Here is a 21,558-nt window from a genome sequence, read left to right on the forward strand (position 1 = left end):
ATGCAGGTGATCCACCCTCACTGGTCCACCCCAGGATCTGGTACCAATAGCGATGGCTGTGTCCTGGCCACCTGGATGACAGACCCGCAGGGACTAGTCAGGGAGACACCTTCAGGTTTCTCACAGAAGTCGCAAGGCAAGAAGCCAAACTGAAGAACAGAAGGAAGCATCCCATCTGATCTCAGGCCCGGTGACCCTAACCCCAATTCAGAGAGGTAACGGGGAAGGGGAGGGCCCAGAGGGATAACGAACATAGTAGAACAAGGGTGGCGCCAGGAAAAGAAGAGAAACTAGTGAAAACGAGACTGAGGATTGTAAATATTAAATCATTATTTTATTTCATTCAGATTTAAGTATAAAAAATATAGAAATAGCTGAACATTTTAATTAAATCCATAAAAAACATCCTAACCTCATAAATTCATACATCCATTCATATACATTCTAATCCTAAAACAATTCATAATTTTAAGATCTTGGACATATTCCAATTTGTTTCTACTGTGACTCTAACAGTTGTTCACTTGTTACTGAACAACTGTTAGAGACACAGTAGAAACACATTGAAATATGTCCAAGATCTTAAAATTATGAATTGTTTTAGGATTAGAATTTGTATGAATGGATGCATGAATGTATGAGGTTAGGATGTTTTTTATGGATTTAATTAAAATGTTCAGCTATTTCTATATTTTTTATACTTAAATCTGAATGAAATAAAATAATGATTTAACCTCAGTCTCGTTCTCACTAGTTTCTCTTGTTTTCCTGGCGCCACCCTTGTTCTACTATATTGTTCTACCTCAAGGTGCCAGTGATTGATGAGGTTCCCACCCTTCTGGGTTTGGGGATAACAAACATAACCAGAATAATAATCATATTCGTCTCAGTGAGGAATGCAACCCAATATTCCCTAAGGAGAGTGGGAAGTTATATGGGAACATTGATAAGAAGGAAAGAACAGTGGAGAGCAAAGAGAATCATTACTGGTACCCTGATACTCGTCCCAGTAATACTAAAGAGGCGAACAAATTGTGAATCATTAATGTTACCCTGATACTCGGGCCAGTAATGATAACGAGGAGAGAAGTGAGAATCATTACTGGCACACTCATACTCGTTCCAGTAATACTAAATAGGTGAAGAGAAGTAAGAATCATTACTGGTATCCTCATACTCATCCCAGTAAAACTAAAGAAGTAGAAACAGAAGAGAATCATTACTGGAACAGTCATACTCGTCGAGTAAATCCAAAGAAGAGAATACAAGGGAGAATCCTTTTGGGAATGGGTAGACTAGTCTCTGTGACTATCAAGAGAAAGAGAGGAGCAAGAGTTTATTTGAGAATCCTTATGACTGGCCCGGCCAGGAGAAACAGTGGACATTGGCCCTCATTTGCCTCCGATATACCGGTAATACCGTGATATCAAGGGCGGTGGCTGTTAAGACGGATTTCTGAACTCTGTCCTGGAGGGGCAGAGGTCCAGAAGGCCAGCCTAGTTTCTTGGAACAGGGTAACCTCTGGTCAAGCCAGACCAATCAGGGTAGCGATCGCAGCGGTCAAGACTTGGTCTCAAGAGGGGTGAGGGTGACTGAAAGCCCGCAATGAGCACACAAAGCAAGGACACTTACAAATTACTCAAAGCAGGTGTTATATTAAAAATATATACACATTTATTACAAGGCCTTTGTAACATTGACCGTAGCGAGAAATCACAATAAAACTCAAGTAAACCAACACATACCAAACCAATACAATATATATACAAATACAAACAAGTCTAACGAGTCAGACGCACGAAATGTGTAGACCACCTAGATGGGGAGGAAAACAGGCAGTGCGAATAATAATTAGACCCAGCCCGCCTTCAGAGGCACCTAACTAAAAGGAAGTCAAAGCCCTACGAAGAGTGGAGCCTTATGCTCAAAAGTACTTGCACACACTGGTGCCAACGGGCAAAAAGGGGAGTCTCTTTGAGGGAATCAGGCAGTTTAGTTCGGTAAACAAATGAAGATGAACAGAGCTCCGCGACTCAAGCGCAGCCTCCACTGTGGGCAGAAGCAGAGCGCGAATACGGAAAGGCGTGCTGTTAGACACAGCGGGGAAAAGCTATGGGCTCCTGCAGGAGGGCGACCAGTTCCTAGCGATGCTACTTACCGGTCCCCGTTGCAAGCAGACCCAGGCTTCTCCGCGTCAGTTTCAGTGCTGGCAGGTTCAGATACGAGCAGGGGACGTCTCGGTGTCGTGTAGATTCCGCAGCAGCAGAAGTTGAGTTGAGGATGTCCCAAACGCAGTGAACCCGCACAGTTTGTTACCACAGCAGGGCAACGGAGCGGCCCGGTGTATTTCAGCCAAATGTACACTACTCACTTCAGACCTGGGAATGCCAAGTGTACGAATCGTGTGAGAGTGACAAGGACTTGTAATACAACACAACCTGACGGCAGTTACAGAGCAAGACTCCTGGGTAGGCTGGTCAGTCTTCTGGATGGCCCAGAGACACTTCCGAAGGCTTACGTGCAGGAGATGGTGAAGATGCCGAGAATAGTTGTTCCCACTATTCCAAGGGTCGAAGTACCAGTACAGGCCTTCTCGTTCGATACGAGGTAGAAAGGGTTTCACAAAGCAACAGCAGTGCAGAGGAGCAGTCCTTCAGCGGGTCACCAGCGATTCCTCGGATTAGCCTCTTGGTTGCAGGATACTTGGCTCCTGTATTCCTTTGTTCGTGAGAACTCAGGAGATTGACCTGGTAGTGGTGTTTCCAGCCCCCTCTTATCCACGGTTCCCTTCGCGCCAAAACGGAGGGGACCCAATGGGAGATCCGCTCATAAAACACTCACACCATATGTGGACCTATCACGGACCATGGGGGTCCCAGGCATTCACACCACCCTAGATTCTCTGGCGCCCAGGATGTGTATTGGGACCAGACATCCCAGCCCCTATCCTGGAGGCACACACAAGGCCTGTAGAAGCCCGTGAAAGCATCTGTGTTTCGCGGGAAAGTACATGCCCAAATAAGGAAGGCCCCGGGTCGGCTCGTCCTGGGGGAGGTGAAGAGGCAAGACGGTCAGCGGACAGGACAAAGAGCCTCGTGGTCTGGCCATTTTGGGAGCCAGGCCACCATTTTGGGCTAAGCGCGAGAAACACGCTTAAAACGCCAAAAGGAGCTAAAAAACACAAGAAACGATCGCTGCCACCAATCCCATCCGTGATTCACTTGCACCGTTCATTTACAATCCAAAGAGAGTATCTAGGGCCTGTAGAAGACTAGAGACCCAAGAGAGCAGTAACTTAGCTTACAGTGCCCTCTTGTGCCATGTTGCGCGAAAGCTGCAACATGATAAAGAAACTACAGAAAACAACGTTTCCCGGTACTGACTGTCTTAAGGGCATGTCAGTTTCCCCGTAAGAATGGGGCGAAAGCCCAGAGGAGCGCGGCAGAAGGCTGCACTTCTCTGGCAAAGTCTAGATCATGATGAAAACAACAGCAAAAAGTTTAGGGGTTGCCACATGGAAGGAAAATTACCCACAATTAAGAAATCTTTCCTAACACTCGCCCCTCCCAGACTATGGACAGGGGGAACTAATCCACCCCTGGATGAGGCTCGTGTTCAGGTCGGTTAAACATTCTGGACAACCCATCAGCATTGCTATGTTGGACACCTGGCCTATGCTCAATAGTGAAGTCGAAGCCTTGTAGACTTATGGACCACCTAAGCAACTTTGGATTCTCTCCCTTCATGTTCATTAGCCACTTTAAGGGCTTATGGTCAGTTTGCACAGTGAAGTGGGTCCCATAGAGGTAGGGCCTCAGCTTCTGTAGGGCCCACACAACAGAGAAACATTCTTTCTCCACTGTGGACCATCTGAGCTCTCTGTCCTTAAGCTGGCGACTAATAAAACCAATAGGGTGTTCCTTACCCTTCTCATCTACTTGCGATAGTACAGCTCCTATCCCAGTGTCAGAGGCGTCCGTCTGCACAATAAAAGGTCTTTGATAATCAGGGGCCCTGAGGACAGGGGCCTGGCACCAGGAGTCTTTTAAGCCATTGAAGGCCTTCTCACACTAGTCGGTCCAAGTGACCTTCTTGGGTTTCTTCGGAGTAGTGAGGGCAGTCAGAGGGGCAGCTATGGTGCCATAGTCTGCCATGAAGCTGCGGTAATACCCTGTGAGTCCTAAGAAGGCTCTCACTTGGGTCTGTGTAGTGGGGGTAGGCCAGTCTTGTACTGCTTGTACTTTACTGGGAAGAGGCTGTATCCTCCCTCCACCTACTTCATGTCCAAGGTAAACCACTGAGCCTTGTCCAATCTGGCATTTAGTAGCCTTTATGGTCAAGTGTGCTTTCTGAAGAGCCTGGAGCACAATCCCGAGGTGTTTCACATGGTGTTCCCAGGTGGCACTGAAAACTGCTATATCATCCAGATATGCAAGACAGAATTCGTCCAACCCATTCAACACATGATTTACAAGCCTCTGGAAAGTGGCAGGTGCATTTTTCAACCCGAACGGCATTACCCTGAATTGGTAAAGACCGTCTGGAGTAGAAAACGCTGTCTTCTCCTTGGCATGTTCTGCTAAAGCTATTTGCCAATAGCCAGCAGTGTGGTCAAACGTGCTGAGGTACTTGGAGGCACCCAAAGTATCCACCAGCTCATCTGTTCGAGGCAAGGGGTGTGCAACTGTCTTGGTGACAGCATTCAGAGCCCGGTAATCCACGCAGAACCTCAATTCAGAAGTGCCTGCCTTTGGAACCAAAACCACCGGGCTGGGCCAAGGACTACTAGAGGGTTCAATCACCCCAAGGTCTAACATCTTGTTGACCTCGGTCTTAATGTAAGACCGTACTTTGTCTGACATCCTGTATCACCTACATTTGGTAGGTACACTGCCTCCTGTGTCTATGTTATGTTTGCACCAAGGTGTCAAACCAGGCGACTGTGAAACCAGGGGGGAAATCTGCCTAACCAAACTTTTCACCTCAGCCTGCTGATTAGAAGTCAGGTGAGGGGCCACTCTGACACCCTCAAAGGAGCTATCTGAAGGACCGCTTTGGAACAGGTCGGGGAGAGGTTCAGACTCCTCTTCCTCAACATCTGAAGCCAGTAGTAGTGCTGCGATTTCCACTCTTGGGACGAAAGCCTTCAGCCTATTTACGTGGAACACTTTTGGAGCCTGTCCAGGCCTTCCAAGGTCCACTAAATAGTTAACCTTACCCAGGGGCTCCACCACTGTGTAAGGGCCGGACCATTTGTCCTGTAAAGCTCGAGGCCTTATGGGATTCATGATCAGGACTTACTGACCAGGTGTAAAGTTGATGAGGGAAGCTTTCTGGTCGTACCAATGTTTCACCAGCGCTTGTCCTGCCTTCAATTTATCACTAGCCAAGCCCATCAGAAGTACCATCCATTTTCTGAGCCCCAGCACATAATCTACTACGTTGGTAGTAACAGGGGGAGTGGGCATCTCCCATCCCTCTTTGACTATAGCTAAGGGTCCCCGTACAGGATGACCGAACAGAGGTTCGAAGGGGCTGAAGCGAACACCCTCCTGTGGTACCTCTCGGTAGGCAAACAGTAAGCATGGTAAAAGAAGATCCCATTTTCTTCTCTGAGGTTCTTCCAGAGCCCCACTCATGCTCTTTAACATTCTGTTGAAACGTTCCACCAGACCATTGGTCTGGGGATGGTATGCAGAAGAGAACTTGTAGGTGACCCCACATTCTTTCCACATAGCCTGCATGTACATTGACATAAAGTTGCTGCCTCTGTCAGACACAACTTCTTTAGGGAAGCCAACCATGGTAAAGATGCCAAGTAACGCTTTTGCAACTGACTTGGCAGTTACAGTTTTCAATGGGATGCCCTCAGGATATCTGGTAGCATAGTCGACTAGCACCAAGATAAACCTATTGCCTGAGGATGTCTGCGGGTCAAGGGGACCAACGATGTCGATCCCTACCCTTTCGAATGGTATTCCCACAACTGGGAGTGGTACAAATGGAGCTTGGATTGTTGAGCCACTCTTACCAGATAACTGGCAGGAGACACAACTCCTGCAGTGACTTTCTACTTGCACCCCCATCTTGGGCCAGTAGAAGTGCATGGATAACATTTGGTTGGTCCTCTTAATACCAAGGTGACCAGCAAGGGGTACTTCATGCGCCAACTGCAGGAGGAAGGGTCTTACAGCAAGGGGAACCACCAACCTCCTATGGTCTCCTTCCGTAGACTCTGTGGGCTCACTATGCAGGAGTCCACCTTCCCAATAAATCTGATGCGTCCCAGGAGGTTCACCCTCAAGCTGGGAGCAGGCCTGTCTCCTTAGGCCTTCCAGAGATGGGCACTCACGTTGGCCTTTACTGAATTCTTCCCTGTCAGGACCACCTTCAACTAACGAGTCTTTTAGTTCCGGATGGTCGTTGGGGTCAAATACTTCAGGCATCGCCACCTCCTCGTCAGGCCCGGGCGATTGACCAACTTCCTCCACCGCAGTGGTAGGTGAGTTCGGGGGAATGCTCTCTTTCCCTCGTCTTGACTTGCTTACTCCTTTCGCCTTGGGTTTCCCCTTTGGCTGGGGCGGCGTATTGGTCTTGGCCAATGCTGCCCGTGTTTGAGACTGTGTGCAGGGTCTGTCGGCAGTGTCTCCTACGAGCCCTAAAGCTCTGAGATCATTGCCTAACAAGGCCTTTCCTGGGACGTTTCTCTGAATGCTCACTGGAATCCTGACTGCTGTACCAATTAAAGTACGATTTACAGGTATTACTGGAAACAAGCGAGGAGGGCCGTCAGCCAACTTAGTGGGCATCAGAGCATCAGAGTAGCTCTGGCAACTTCCTCTGAGTCTACCAAGGTAGAATCCACTACAGTTTGACTGCACCCACTATCCCTAAGAGCTGGAGTATCCACTCCATTGATCAGCACACTGTCTTTAAAGCAGTGCTTGGTATTATCTGGAATCCTAGCATAAGCCTCTGCGACTTTAGGCTCCCAGGAACCCAGGGAAACTAAAACTACCTCAGCTTCTATCCCGCTGGGGAAGGAGTATGAGGAGAAGGATGCTCCTGTAATCTCTTCTTCCTCGTAGGAGGAGAAGGCCAGATTAGCGGAGTGGACCCCCAAAGGTTTAACCTTACACCGGGGATCCCCCTTCACGTGGTCAGTTGCTCCACAAGCAAAACAAGATCCATTGGGTCTGTTTACATAGGGAGGCTTACTGTAACCAGAGTTCTGTTTAGGAGGCTGACCTCCACTACCCTGTGAGCTCTCTTGTGTCTTACCCTTATTTTTCTTATTGTGGCCCTTTTGAGAAGAAGATTTATCAGATTCTCCACCCTCCTTATCTTTGGACTTTTTCCCTTCCTCCTGCTTACCAGGATGAGTTTTGTCCTTATGGGACACTCGATTTGACACCCATAAATCTGCAGCAATGGCCAGCTTCTTAGAATCTATCTCCTTCGAATCGGCCAAATGCTGCTTAAGAAGATGCAAAAATATGTTCCAGCATGACAAGACTTATCATGCCTTCAAAGGTAGAAACCTTATAACCTTCGACCCAGCCAGTCAAGTTTTTTAAGGATTCGGTTACATAAGATACCCAAGTACCACCTTCTTTTTTCTTATACTCTCGGAATCGTTTTAAATATTGGGCAGGAGTCTTTCCAAACTTTAAAATGAGAGTTTGCTTTAACATTGCGAAATCCGCTCGCTCAGCCTTCGACATTTCCATAATGGCACTACAGCCAGAATGGGGAAGTCTGCTGAGTAAATAGGCAATCTTATCAGCATTGTCAACTTGTTCAACTTCGCATGCATACTCAAACGTATTCAGCCAGTCCATAATGTCATTCTTTTCCTCATACACACTGAGCAGATCTTTTGGAAACCGTGGATGAGAGGAGGCCCCAGACCCATGTCCAGGACCCTTGGATCCATTTGCAACCTGAAGCCTGGCCAGTTCCAACTGGTGATCCCTGTCTTTCTGTTTTTCTGCCTGCTCGATTTTTTGCTTGACCCTATTGAACTCAAGCTCTTCCTGCAGTTTGGCCATATTGAACTCAAGCTCCTTCTGCCTAAACAGCAGCTCTTGCTTCTTGAATTCAAGCATGGCCTCCCCATCGGCACTGGCAGAGGAAACATTAGACATCTCATCCTCCCGGTCCTCGTGGTCGCGGTGGGCCAGTGCAGCGGCAGAACCGTCGGTTCTACCAGTGAGAGCAGCCCCACCTCCTTCCGCACTGTCCTCAGAAGTTATAGCGTCAAGCTGCACTTCTTGCCACACCACGATTCTTTGGATCATATCCATTTTGGTGCCTTGAGAGGAGACACCTCTCTCCGCATACATCTTTTTCAATGTTTCGGATTTAGAAGCATTTAAAGTCAACAAGGTATTTGTTTCCATACTGTTAGATAGGACTATAGCCTTTTAAAAGTTATACTACGACAATTCACTACGTGTCCTGGTAGGAATAACTTGAAATGCCTTTGCTCGTGCGCAACACTGGATACCTTCAGTCGTATCCCATCGCTGTACACCAATTTGTTAAGACGGATTTCTGAACTCTGTCCTGGAGGAGCAGAGGTTCAGAAGGCCAGTCTAGTTTCTTGGAACAGGGTAAGCTCTGGACAAGCCAGACCAATCAGGGTAGCGATCGGGCCGGTCAAGACTAGGGGCCTCATTACACGGATGGCGGTAAGGATTTACCGGTACCGGTAAAATACCGGTACCGGTAAATCCTTACCGCCTTACTACGAGGTCCCTTTGCGGGTTGGGGGATTTAACGCCTGCTTTTTGCAGGCGTTAAAATCCAACCCGCTAAGGGACCTCGGAGCTAATTACGGCACCGCAAAATTGCGGTGCCGTAATTAGCGCCTTCCCCATTCCCATAGAGCCATATGGGGCAGAAATGGGAATGGGGAAGGGCAATGGTGGAAGGGGGATTTACCGCCCCTCCAACCTTGGAATGGGGCGGTAAATCCCCTTTCCGCCAAGGCGGTGCCGGTATTTTACCGGCATGAGCCATGGCGCTAATAGCGCCATGTCTCACCGCCTACCGTGTAATGAGGCCCTAGGTCTCAAGAGGGGTGAGGGTGACTGAAAGCCCGCAATGAGCACACAAAGCAAGGTCACTTACAAATTACTCCAAGCAGGTGTTATATTAAAAATATATACACATTTATTACAAGGCCTTTGTAACATTGACCGTAGCGAGAAATCACAATAAAACTCAAGTAAACCAACGCATACCAAACCAATACAATATATATACAAATACAAACGAGTCTAACGAGTTAGACGCACAAAATGTGTAACCACCTAGATGGGGAGAAAAACAGGAAGTGCGAATAATAATTAGACCCAGTCCGCCTTCAGAGGCACCTAACTAAAAGGAAGTCCAAGCCCTACGAAGAGTGGAGCCTTGTGCTCAAAAGTACCTGCACACGCTGGTGCCAACGGGCAAAAAGGGGAGTCTCTTCGAGGGAATCAGGCAGTTTAGTTCGGTGAACAAATGAAGATGAACAGAGCTCCGCGACTCAAGCGCAGCCTCCACTGTGGGCAAAAGCAGAGCGCGAATACGGAAAGGCGTGCTGTTAGACACAGCGGGGAAAAGCTATGGGCTCCTGCAGGAGGGCGACCAGTTCCTAGCGATGCTACTCACCGGTCCCCGATGCAGGCAGACCCAGGCTTCTCTGCATCAGTTTCAGTGCTGGCAGGTTCAGATACAAGCAGGGGACGTCTCGGCGTCGTGTAGATTCCGCAGCAGCAGAAGTTGAGTTGAGGATGTCCCAAACGCAGTGAACCCGCACAGTTTGTTACCACAGCAGGGCAACGGAGCGGCCGGGTGTATTTCAGCCAGATGTACACAACTCACTTCAGACCTGGGAATGCCAAGTGTACGAATCGTGTGAGAGTGACAAGGACTCGTAATACAACACAACCTGACTGCGGTTACAGAGCAAGACTCCTGGGTAGGCTGGTCAGTCTGCTGGATGGCCAGAGACACTTCCGAAGGCTTACATGCAGGAGATGGTGAAGATGCCGAGAATAGTTGTTCCCACTATTCCAAGGGTCGAAGTACCAGTACAGACCTTCTCGTTCGATCCGAGGTAGAAAGGGTTTCACAAAGCGACAGCAGTGCAGAGGAGCAGTCCTTCAGCGGGTCACCAGCGATTCCTCGGTTCAGCCTCGTGGTTGCAGGATACTAGGCTCCTGTATTCCTTTGTTCGTGAGAACTCAGGAGTTCGACCTGGTAGAGGTGTTTCCAGCCCCCTCTTATCCACGGTTCCCTTCGCGCCAAAACGGAGGGGACCCAATGGGAGATCCGCTCATAAAACACTCACACCATATGTGGACCTATCACGGACCACGGGGGTCCCAGGCATTCACACCACCCTAGACTCTCTGGCGCCCAGGATGTGTATTTGGGACCAGACATCCCAGCCCCCATCCTGGAGGCACACAGAAGGCCTGTAGAAGCCCGCGAAAGCATCTGTGTTTCGTGGGAAAGTACATGCCCAAATAAGGAAGGCCCCCGGTTGGCTCGACCTGGGGGAGGTGAAGGGGGCAAGAAGGTCAGCGGACAGGACAAAGAGCCTCGTGATCTGGCCATTTTGGGAGCCAGGCCACCATTTTGGGATAAGCGCGAGAAACGCACTTAAAACCCAAAAGGAGCTCAAAAACACAAGAAACGATCGCTGCCACCAATCGCGTCCGTGATTCACTTGCACCGTTCATTTACAATCCAAAGAGAGTATCTAGGGCCTGTAGAAGACTAGAGACCCAAGAGAGCAGTAACTTAGCTTACAGTGCCCTCTTGTGCCATGTTGCGCGAAAGCTGCAACATGATAAAGAAACTATGGAAAACAACGTTTCCCAGTACTGACTGTCTTAAGGGCATGTCAGTTTCCCTGTAAGAATGGAGCGAAAGCCCAGAGGAGTGCGGTAGAAGGCTGCACTTCTCTGGCAAAGTCTAGATCATGGTGAAAACAACAGCAAAAAGTTTAGGGGTTGCCACATGGAAGGAAAATTACCCACAATTAAGAAATCTTTCCTAACACTGGCGGAACAGTAAGTTCGCACTCCCGTGGAGTCCTATAGGACTCCATGGCAGTGGGAACACTGAAGCGCTGGTACCGTTAGTAACAGTGCCGGTGCTTCAGTGATTTATCTGCCAGCACGGGTCTGAACTACCGGCAGGTCTGGCCTGCCGGTAGTTCACAGCCCCTAACGGCAGACTCTGAGTGAGCCGGTCCGGAAAGGATGCCGGTAACACTGTTACCGGCACCTTACTTCCAGACCGGCTCAATTATAATGCGGGTCATTTTCTATTGAAGAAGCACCAAGTGTACCAGAAGAGTAGGCAAAGAATAACCTCAGAAGGGGAAAACAAGTTGTCAAGGACACAGAAAAAAACTGAAGAGCCCTATTTATGAACTGTATGAACTGGTCGAAATAGTTGCCAAGAATTATCTATGATTAAGTTACTAAACTGGCTCTGCTGAGAATGGAGTAATTCTCCTGTGCTTAAGTGTTTTTTATAGTGGTAGGGACAACATAGATTAGTTTTGGACAGCAAACAGATCTTCCTTTTGAACTCACCAATGGCAGACAAGCACCCTAGATAGTTTGTGTTAGGTAGGGAAGACCAATAGCTCTGGGATAGTTAGGAGTTTTCCTTCTCTTTATTTTTTAATAACAGTCCAGAAATGGAAGAAATCCAACTCTGTCCGTCTTCTGACCCGCCACAGTGCCTATATGAATATTGGAATGGTAATTCTGTTTCTCATTGTGAAAGCCAGAGGTTAATCATAATTTGTCTTGTGTCACATTGCCCACTGAGTCTCAACCTCCTATCCTCTCATAACATGCCCAAATAGTCAGATGGTGCCCTGTACATCATGTGACATCACCAAGGAATAATTGGCATACATATGACATCAGAAAGCTAGGGCAATAAGAAGCACCCATAGAAGGTGCATTTGGCAACGCTTTCAGGTTGGAGAAAGCTAAGGTAGAACGTGCCAGAGCAAAATACCAAACAAATCTGTACCAACAATATTTCATTAAATAAAGTTAAATCATTAATTCCAAATTCAGCAATATTTAATCCATGGTCACTTTGAACAATTTAGACCACGTCCCTTTCCTCTCATTGATCTGGTGAGTTAACTTGAAGATAATAGCAGAAGTGAAAATTCACTAACGAAGGGCAACACAGATGGACCTCATTCAAGTCTCTGTTTGCTTTCTTTGTAAGCGGAGTAAGGGATGCTTGGGTAGAATTAAGATGACAAACAGCAGCTGATTTGCTACTGTAGATTCTAATGGATCTTCAAAGTGGATAATTCAAGAGGAGACTGAACTCTTACCTGCAGGTATCAGGGTGAAATATCTTTTGCTTGAGGAAACAGCTATCCAGGTTCTCCCTACATTCGCAAGTGCAGTTGTGTGGATTTAAAACATAATGCCTGGTACAGGTCCGCTTGCAGACGCATTCACAGGAATCCTCAAACTCCATGTGTGGGCCACAAATAGCCAACTCTGCAAATTGAAGAACATTCGGTTAGAGCAGTATGTTACATTATATGCATATTATTATAAGGAATGGGGACTGCACACCAAATTTCAAATAACTTCTCCCAATAAACAACGTCTAATAGTGAAGAATGTGTAGAAGTATAAAGCATTTTTAATGGGGATACTAGTAGTAAAAGTGGGTTTGGCTCCCAAACCCTTGAATAAAACTGTAAAAATGATGTCCGGACTTGTACTGCCGGGAACACTACCAGCACTCACTCAAATCGTGTGAACCTAGGGTTAAATGAATAATGCAAAATAGCAAGATTTTTTTTTTTTTATTAATTGGTTGGTTGGTAATCAACCTTTCAATTTAATATATAACACAAATTAATCACATTGAACATCAAAATGAATTCAAAATAGAATCAAGCTCAAAATCAGTACCCTACAAAACCCTACAACCCCTCTACTTCAGCATTTCATCATTTTACAAAAACAGCAAAAGGTGGCAAAATCACAATTCATGTATGTACATCATCTGAATTATCCTTTAAAAAAATCAATCTAAAATAGGTTCGAGTTACCACATCGTTAAAACCACTAGTAATCCACCTGTGAAGAGGACGTTAATTACATAACACACATATTTAAGCTGTACTTTCAGTTATCTCAAGATTTAGTGCTAAAATAAATTGGACAGTAGCTATACGGACAGCTTGCAGAGGTGAGGAGAATATTCTAAACCAAAGTACATCTTTAGTTAAGCAGTTATAATTTTCATACAGTTTTTTAAAGAATGTACAGCGTAATTCTTTTAATGAGGAGCAACCTACTATCAAGTGTTTTAAAGTTTCCTCACACTCTGTTAATTGACAAAACCGACAAATATTTTCTTGTTTTGTTATTTGACCTCTTCGAGATAAAATTTCTCTGGTGGGCCATAAGTTGAGTCTAAATCGGAGATAGTTGTTTCTAAAGTGGGGCGAGGGGAATTTAAGTAAATAAGAGGATGCAGTTCTCATTCTTTTCGTACCGAAAGGCAGACCGCTATAATCTTTATACCGCGAGCAAAACTCTAAAGTGCAAATCCAGTCATGCTGATATAGTTTTCTCTGGGCACGATTGGGATTGATTAAAAGCAATTCAATAGTAATGTCGGCTTCTACTAAAAGATTGGTAACCAAATTTCTCCACTTATTGGGAACAAAATGTGTGGATTTCAGCATGTATATAGCCAATATATAAGATAAATCTGAACAATTTATACACAGCAAAAATTTCCTCATTAACGAACACAATTTCCACGCATAAAACACAAACATTGAAAGGACTCCTAGCTCATAACGTATCAAAGGCCCTGGAGTTGAATTCGGTAACTTAAACACTGCTCGCCAAAATTTTCCCTCGAGTCGATCCCAAAACACACGGTCTCTTGGTAATTTAGTTTCAGAGCCGTATGTTATTATCGGTAGAACTTTTTGGGCATAATATAAAAGTATCTGAGAACATGTAAATTTACCAAATTTATGCAAGAGGACTTTAGCTTGGCACATTAGTGTTTGCAGCTTTTGTTTTATATCCTGGACATAGGGAATATCACACTTCAGATTGTTAATAATCACTCCTAAATATTTGTATTGTGGGGTAATAGAGATGAGCTCTTCTTGGAAAGTCCAGATGGACGATTTTAAGGGGCGACATTTTTTGTTATAACATTGCATGATCTGTGTTTTGCTTAAATTAATAGCCATATGATTTCTTTGAACATACAGTGAAAGGCCTTTTATCAGCCGCTGTAGACCTGACGGCGTTTTAGAGATTAAAATAAGATCATCCGCATATAATAACCATGCAATTTGATGAGACCCGAGTTTTGGAGCATCTGAGTTGATATCAATAAAATTCTTGCCCATGTCCAGTATAAACAGGTTAAAAATAGTGGCCGCCAGAATACAGCCCTGTTTCAGACCTCTTGCTGTCGGGATTTTAGTGGTTAGATGCCCAGCTAAAGTAGTTCTTATCTGAATTGCAGTATTTGTATGGAGAAGCGCAATCAGTTTAATTAGTGAACCGGGGCAGCCCATTTTAATCAATTTACTAATTAAAAGATGTCTATCGATTGAATCAAAGGCCTCTTTAAAATCCACGAAAGCTAAAAACAAGGGCTGATTAAGGCATTCACACTTAGCTTTGATCGCATTGATTGCTGTGATATTTATTGCTGTGCCTTTATCTGCAACAAATCCGGTTTGGAATACATCGGCATTACCAGAGGTTTCTATCCAAGCCCGCAAATCTCTGAGAATCAACCGGGCAAAGATCTTGCCCGGTGTATCAAGAAGGGCAATCGGTCTATAATTTGAGGGGTCTTGTCTATTACCCTTCTTGAACACCGGGACAATAATAGAGAGAGACCATGATTTAGGCAATTGTTGAGTGCGCATGATTGTGGAGTAGAGTTGATATAAAATCTTTGCCCATAGGTTCGGATCTTGCTTCATCATGTAATTAGAGATCCCGTCTGGACCAGGGGCACGCGATCTACTAGATTTATTAATATAAAATAAAATGTCTGCTACTGAGAATTGCAAAGTAAATACTCCTGGATCACACTGACTAAGTGGTGAAATTATAGTCTCAGGACAGGCATACAAATTTGTGTAATTTTCGACCCATTGAGCCTCTGCTACGTCATTGATTTGTAATGAAATCTGCGTATTAGGGTTGGTCTTATTAATTAGTGCTCATATTTGCGCAGAGTTTTTTGATCCCATCTTTTGGAGCATACATTCTCCATCAGTTTGATAAAGAATAGATCGATGGGCCTTCATCCAATTTTTATGTTTTGTTTTCAATGATTTAAGGGCTTGCCATTTCACTTGGATAGGCAAAGCCAAAACTACCTTTTTTTCCCTTCTAAACCAGGACTTTTGGCGCTGTACTTCCCTGTCAAAAGAATGCAAGGGAAAGTACTTTGTCTTCGCCTTGTTTGTTGTACCGAATGTATGCAATAAGTCACTATACTCGAGTGACTTGTTGGTGCCTGAGATCCTCTCATACACAATTGTCTGTTCAAATACCCTGGCGAATTTCGCCAAATTGTATTCAGTCCAGTGTAATCTATTCATACCTTTGTTTACTAATAAGGGGTGGTATGTATTATATGTCTCCTTTTTTCCCTGTGAAGCCATACAGTGCCATTTCACATTCAATATGTTATGATCACTGTCCTCAGTGGAGATCACACAAAACAGCTTAGTATCAGAGAATAATTCACGATTAACATAAATTAAATCAATAATGGCACTGGAGTGTCCTTTTTTCCATGTGTTCTGTGGCGGGCTATTAGCCGAGCATGAACCATTTAACATAACCAAGTTTTTTGTCTCAATAAAAGTGTTCCAGGAGACCAGTCTGCTATCCATACGTTTATGGGGGGCATCCAGACAGTGCAAATTTAAATCGCCCGCCAGAATAACATGCGGGTATATAGGGAGTTTAATAATCTCTAACCATAACTCTTCCAGATCTTTAAGAAATGTTTTGGTGGACATTGCAGCTGGATTCCAATATAGATTTACTATCGCATATCTTTGTTCTCTTATTGTGATAATTATCAATTGAGTATATCGATTTGGCGCAGACTGGTGTTCTAGAACAATTTCTGAGGACTTGTTTAAGGCCATAAGGAGACCGGACATGGGCCGACTTTTCACAGATCGTATTGCAGGGTTAAAAACTATTTCAAAGTTGTCCCACACTGGCCGCTCCGTCAGCCAAGTTTCTTGAAATAAAATAATATCATGCTGCGATAACTTATTGGAACCATTTCTCAATAAGTGCCCGTGGCCTCGAGTGTTCCAACTTATCATAGACAAAGATGGCAGAGGATATTGAAAAGTAAGTTACGACTGCTTTGATACAGATTGAGATATTGGATGATAATTTTGATTAATCGACTGAACACATAAACCCTGTCTCTGATTGGAGACATATGTCTGCGTCGATGGATTTTGCACCGCAGAAATAGGAGCTTGAGTTGTCACAGCAGTGAGAAGCTCGAACCCTAATTCATATATTTCTCGTTTAGCAAGCCACAAAGTGTTTAACACAACTTGTGAGGACACCCAAAACCGTGCAACAGAGAGATCATTATCGAAGATAAATTCCACCAAATCAATATCGGAGGATTGCAGATCGTCTAACGCAGGAATTTCAGCTAGTATTGCAAGTATACTAGAGCGATTTAAATCACACTTCGCATAAGGTATATCTCTGCATCGGATGATCAATGGATATAGCGTTTGTTTGGGTGATATTTTCGAGTTTTTTGGTGGTAAAGACGAAAACCTATTAGAGTGCAAACAGCTTGTACCCAGTGAGTGGTTTTGTTGTTGAGGAAGTGTATCAGCCCTTGCAACAGGACCAGCTGGATAACGGCTCAAATCAGTTATTTGTGAATGCATAGTATGCTGGTCAGCCTCTAACTTCGTATGTAATGTAGCATTTTTGTTCAAGTTGGTCATATATTCTTCCACCGCAGTTTTTATTACTTGTTGTATTGGCATTTCAGATGCACCAAATGTGAGTTTCTTGGTGGTGGGTGTATTAGCAGAATTAGTAGGAATTTTAAGGGGAGCAGACATTTTCTTTAAAGAAGAAAGCTCGGGGATCAGGGGCGTAATGAGTGACTGTGCCACATGATTCTTTTCTGTATGGACTGTTATATGGGGTATCTCCCGAATATTAGGATCCTTCAGCATCTATACTTGGGCATTCAAAGGTCTTTGTTTAGTCATATAGTAGTCGATCTCCTTTCTGATTTCATTCCGTCTGGCTTCAACATTCTTATCTGAGATCCTCTCAGGAGAACAAGGTGATGAAGCTGCAAGGGTAGCACCCTCTTTTACTTGTACCACCGCAAGTTGGGGTACTAAGGGAAATGAACCTTGTATATTCACCGCCCTATCATGTTCGGCAGCCTCAACCAGCGCGTCAAGTGGGTCATAAGCTATTATGTCGGCAGGGCAAGTCGTAAGCTTGTTACTAGCTTTCTTAGCATTAGCCAAGGCGCTATATTTTTTTTGTACTGCTTCCGCAGCCATGGTGGTGTTCTTCCTGGGCAAGGATAGGGCTTTAATGAAGGCTTTAGTTGCTGAGGTTGCCGTTTTTGTTATATCTTTAGCATTTTTTGTTTTTTTACAAACCAGGTTCTTTTTTGGCTTAAGTATTATTTCGCGTGGCTTAGATCCATTAAGTGAGAATATGTTAAACACTTGTTTGTCTCCAGGAACTACAGGGTCCGACAAAGACCTGTCCTTCGGATTTTCAATGCCTTGGGGCAGAGAAAAATCGTTGTGAATTACATTGTGAAAAGCAGGTAATGTCTTAAACTTTATAGCTTGTGATTGTGTAATAGGGTCGGTAGGCGGCTTGTCAAAAATTAGTGATTTGTCAAGGTTTGGATTTAGTTTTTTTCGGATATTCGTTTCAATACTATGTTTAAGCGTTGCTTGCCAATGTAATAATTTCTCAATCTGTTTATCATGTGCCTGCAGTTTTCGGTCAAGCGTTTCAAACAGCTTAAAAAGAGAAGAAATGGCCAAATTCATGGCATGCAACGTGGTCTCAATCAAAATGGACGGAGAAATGACTGAAGGCAAAATAGGGTCATCAGGTGGTCTGGCCGAGATGTCAGGGACGCGTCTGGGAGTGGGGGCAGCAAATGAAGCGACCAAACTATGTGCTGTGTCTGAATATATGAAATAAACTTCAGGTAGCTCTAATGAATTCCGACAATCATCCCCTTCCAAAAAGGAATAGTTCGAGCTTAATTCAATTACTGCAGGCTGAGGATCCGATGAACCGCAGCAGCTTTCGATCAGGGGGAGTGGTGGGGGAGCATGACAGTGATGTAATAATGGACTACCCCCACCAGCAGGACCTGAAGAATTCTGACATAGTGTTTGAGGCTCTAGATTTCTATTGGAATTGGTGTTGGACCCTGGGGATCCAGGTGCTTCACATATTGCAGGCATAGGGTGAAGCTCTTTTAAAAGAGGGATTACGCCCTCTTTAATAAGAGTGTTATCAGACACTGCCAAAAAGTTTTTTACATTCGAGCCTTGGGCGCTCGTGGTGAACTTAAAGCAAGGGTCAATTGGTTTACCAGTGAAGTCACAGGATAAGGGTTTAGACTAAAAAAAGAAACGTTTTATATCAGCTGGAGATGTATGTCTATTGATGTTCGAGGCACTAGCAGGGTGATGCCTCCGGGGCGTACTGCCCATTTGTTTTCGCTTGTGTGTTTCGGCATTATCCTGAACCAAGATTGGCCCATTCAAAATGGCACTTCTTAGGGTACGCATGTCACCTTATAGTAATACTATCACAGAGTATAAATACAAATAGATAGGAATTATGATTAGACAAATAGATACTAAACCAGGATAGATAAATGCTGCTTAAAAGAGAGGATCCAAAAGTAGGATAAAAAAAAATTAAAAAATGGAGAGTGGAACTGAATTCTTGCAAATGCGCCAAACAGTACCTTAGTTATTTGCTTGTGCTGATTTTACACATAAAATTCTTAGCCGTCTAGGGAACGCCGATGGCTTGAGGAGCAGCCTTAGTCCGTCTCTCCTCCCCAAAGACCGGCTAAACAGATCAATGAATTAATACTCTTAAGGATGTTGAACAGACCGTAGTTGATCCGATTTGGGACAACAAGTGGCAGATACTTGTCCGCTGGCGGTAGTTAATCAGTACCTATCTTACCGCAGCCAACAGCCGACCACGCCGAACAGCCAAACAGCACCAGCCCTTACTGCCTCCAGGGCTTAACGCCGCTCGGGCGGTTGGGACGGCAATTTGACTTGGAGGCAAGTCACGTGAGCCTTCACGTGTCCACGAAGGGGCCCACCCCCTTCAGGAAGCAAATCGCACAGCAAGAGCTCCGCTCGCAGTGCTGTGCCAGAGGAAGTCAAAGGAAGTCAATGCAGGTAATAAATGGGAGCGTTTTAAATTTCAGAACACGCTCCTTCAAACACAGGCAAAATTGTAACGCTCAGGGTTATTTGCTTACACTACTGGTCTCTTAAGATTGGATCAAACCAGTGTGTGTATTAGGTATCAAATACTGGCACACTGGCCAATGCAAATCTTAGTGTGGAGTTCTTTTTGCACCCACTTTTCTTTATTTTTGAAGAAAGACCAGTTTGTAATAGTAAATATGGCAGTGGAGTTCCTTTGCAGGTGCCTTCATATTTGCATAGTGGCGCTCCCCTGGCAACTGTCATTAAGAAGCATTCAATTTTACTGCTCAGCTTAATCTAGATAAATGTATCATTGGATCTTATGGATATTCTGACATTGGGGTAATTTCCTCACCTGTTTGATTTGTTTGTCATTATTAGCTTCCACCGTATATCCTCAAACTGGAAATGTCTGGAACGTTTATCATATTCTGCTTGGTGGACTTGGGGCCTCATTACGAGTCTGGCGGTAACCGTGCCGGAAAAACCGGCAGGCTACCGCCGGACCCGTATTACCATTCCGCCTCCGCGATTCCTGGAATCACTGGGTCATTACAACCCGGGAATTCCAGAGGCGGAATTCTGTAAATCCCCATTCCCATGGAGTCCCGTAGGACTCCATGGGCATGGGGACAATGGAAACACTGGTTCCGTCTATGACGGAGCTGGTGTTGCCATGCCCGCCTGTAGGCGGGTAGTGTTAAACCCGCCAGGTCAGTCCTGGCGGGAGTGACACCTCCCGCCTGCAGGACTCTGAATCAGCCGGTCCGGAAAGAACAGTGGCAGTGGTTTTACCGCCACCGTTCTATCCGGACCGGCAGGGTCGTAATGAGGCCATATGTCTGTTATGTACATAGGATTGAAAAAGGTGATGTGATGTTAAAAAAGATAATCAAAAATGGAATGCTTTTATTAATTATCTAGCTGCCTCTTCGTCAGAATCTGTATAATATTCTAGTTTAATTTGTCCATCTGTCCCCCTTCCTTACGTGTCGTGTCCTGTTAAGTAATGTTTACTCTATTTCTCTACCACATACTTTTTTATGACTTGTCATTAATTAGACTACATGTTAAATGGTTTAAGAGTTCTGATTCTCCTCTTGATTAATATTTATGTACCTAACACATTTTATCACTTTTTAACTGTGATACGCTGTTTTGATCCTGCATGAACTATATTGCTAATTTCTTTAATACCTCTTTTATTATATTACACTGTTACCTTTATAGTTTTATTAACTGCTGATGTTTTATATTGTCATTATATGTTACTAATGCGTAATAAAATTATTTAACATTAAAAAAAGCATTTGCCAAGCAGAGAATGTCATCCTGGAAAGTCTGCTCTTTACCAAAACCAAGAAAGCCACTCTCTCATAAGTCTTCACTTAACTCCCCTCTTCCATGGTAGAAATACACACTGTCAGAATTCAGCAGCGTATCAATCTTGCTAAACAGTTGGATAGGCAATGTGTATTCAAAGTACACCCATACAGCACGTGGATTACGAAGGGAGCAAAGGTGCGAACTGCACGGTGTGCATGGAAGAGTTGCATCAGCAGCCATGGCTTGGTAGCCCCATGCCTTACGCCTGCATCACTAAAAGGCCAGGCATTGGTAGTGGACTGCAGGCACAAATGGCTAAAGGCCTGGTGACTGATGTGCCGCCATAGGCACGAGGGCCCATGTACTGTGAATCAGTTGCTGGCAGTATACTGTGTGAGCCATAGAAGCACTTAATGATCATGGAGCAAGCTGTGTAACAGGAACATGAAGCAATAGCTGTATGAGCTCCAGTGCCGAAGATCAGGGAACTAGTGACGCTGGGGCAGCAGCACCTCCCCAAACCACACAGGCATATTTAGAAAGCACATAATGAAATAACTGCGGCCATTTTAAGACTCTGTGTGACTGGGATTAGTAGACATGGGCGTTAGAACTAAGTACACATGTTTCAACAAGGCACACAGAGTTTGATGGAGCTAAAACCAAAAGGAAGAGTA

General features: G+C 44.8%; 1 protein-coding gene across 1 annotated transcript in view; it reads right to left on the minus strand.

Annotated features, from left to right (window-relative positions):
* Positions 1-21,558, minus strand: part of VEGFD (vascular endothelial growth factor D) — a 442,197-nt gene that overhangs the window by 68,402 nt on the left and 352,237 nt on the right. Inside the window, exon 6 of the mRNA XM_069637174.1 lies at positions 12,371-12,542. Within this exon, the coding sequence (XP_069493275.1) occupies positions 12,371-12,542 (172 nt within the window). The remainder of the gene's footprint in view (positions 1-12,370; positions 12,543-21,558) is intronic.

The sequence above is a fragment of the Ambystoma mexicanum genome, chromosome 7p (assembly GCF_040938575.1).
Source record: "Ambystoma mexicanum isolate Mex_15411 chromosome 7p, UKY_AmexF1_1, whole genome shotgun sequence".
In the NCBI taxonomy this organism is placed as follows: Eukaryota; Metazoa; Chordata; class Amphibia; order Caudata; family Ambystomatidae; genus Ambystoma; species Ambystoma mexicanum.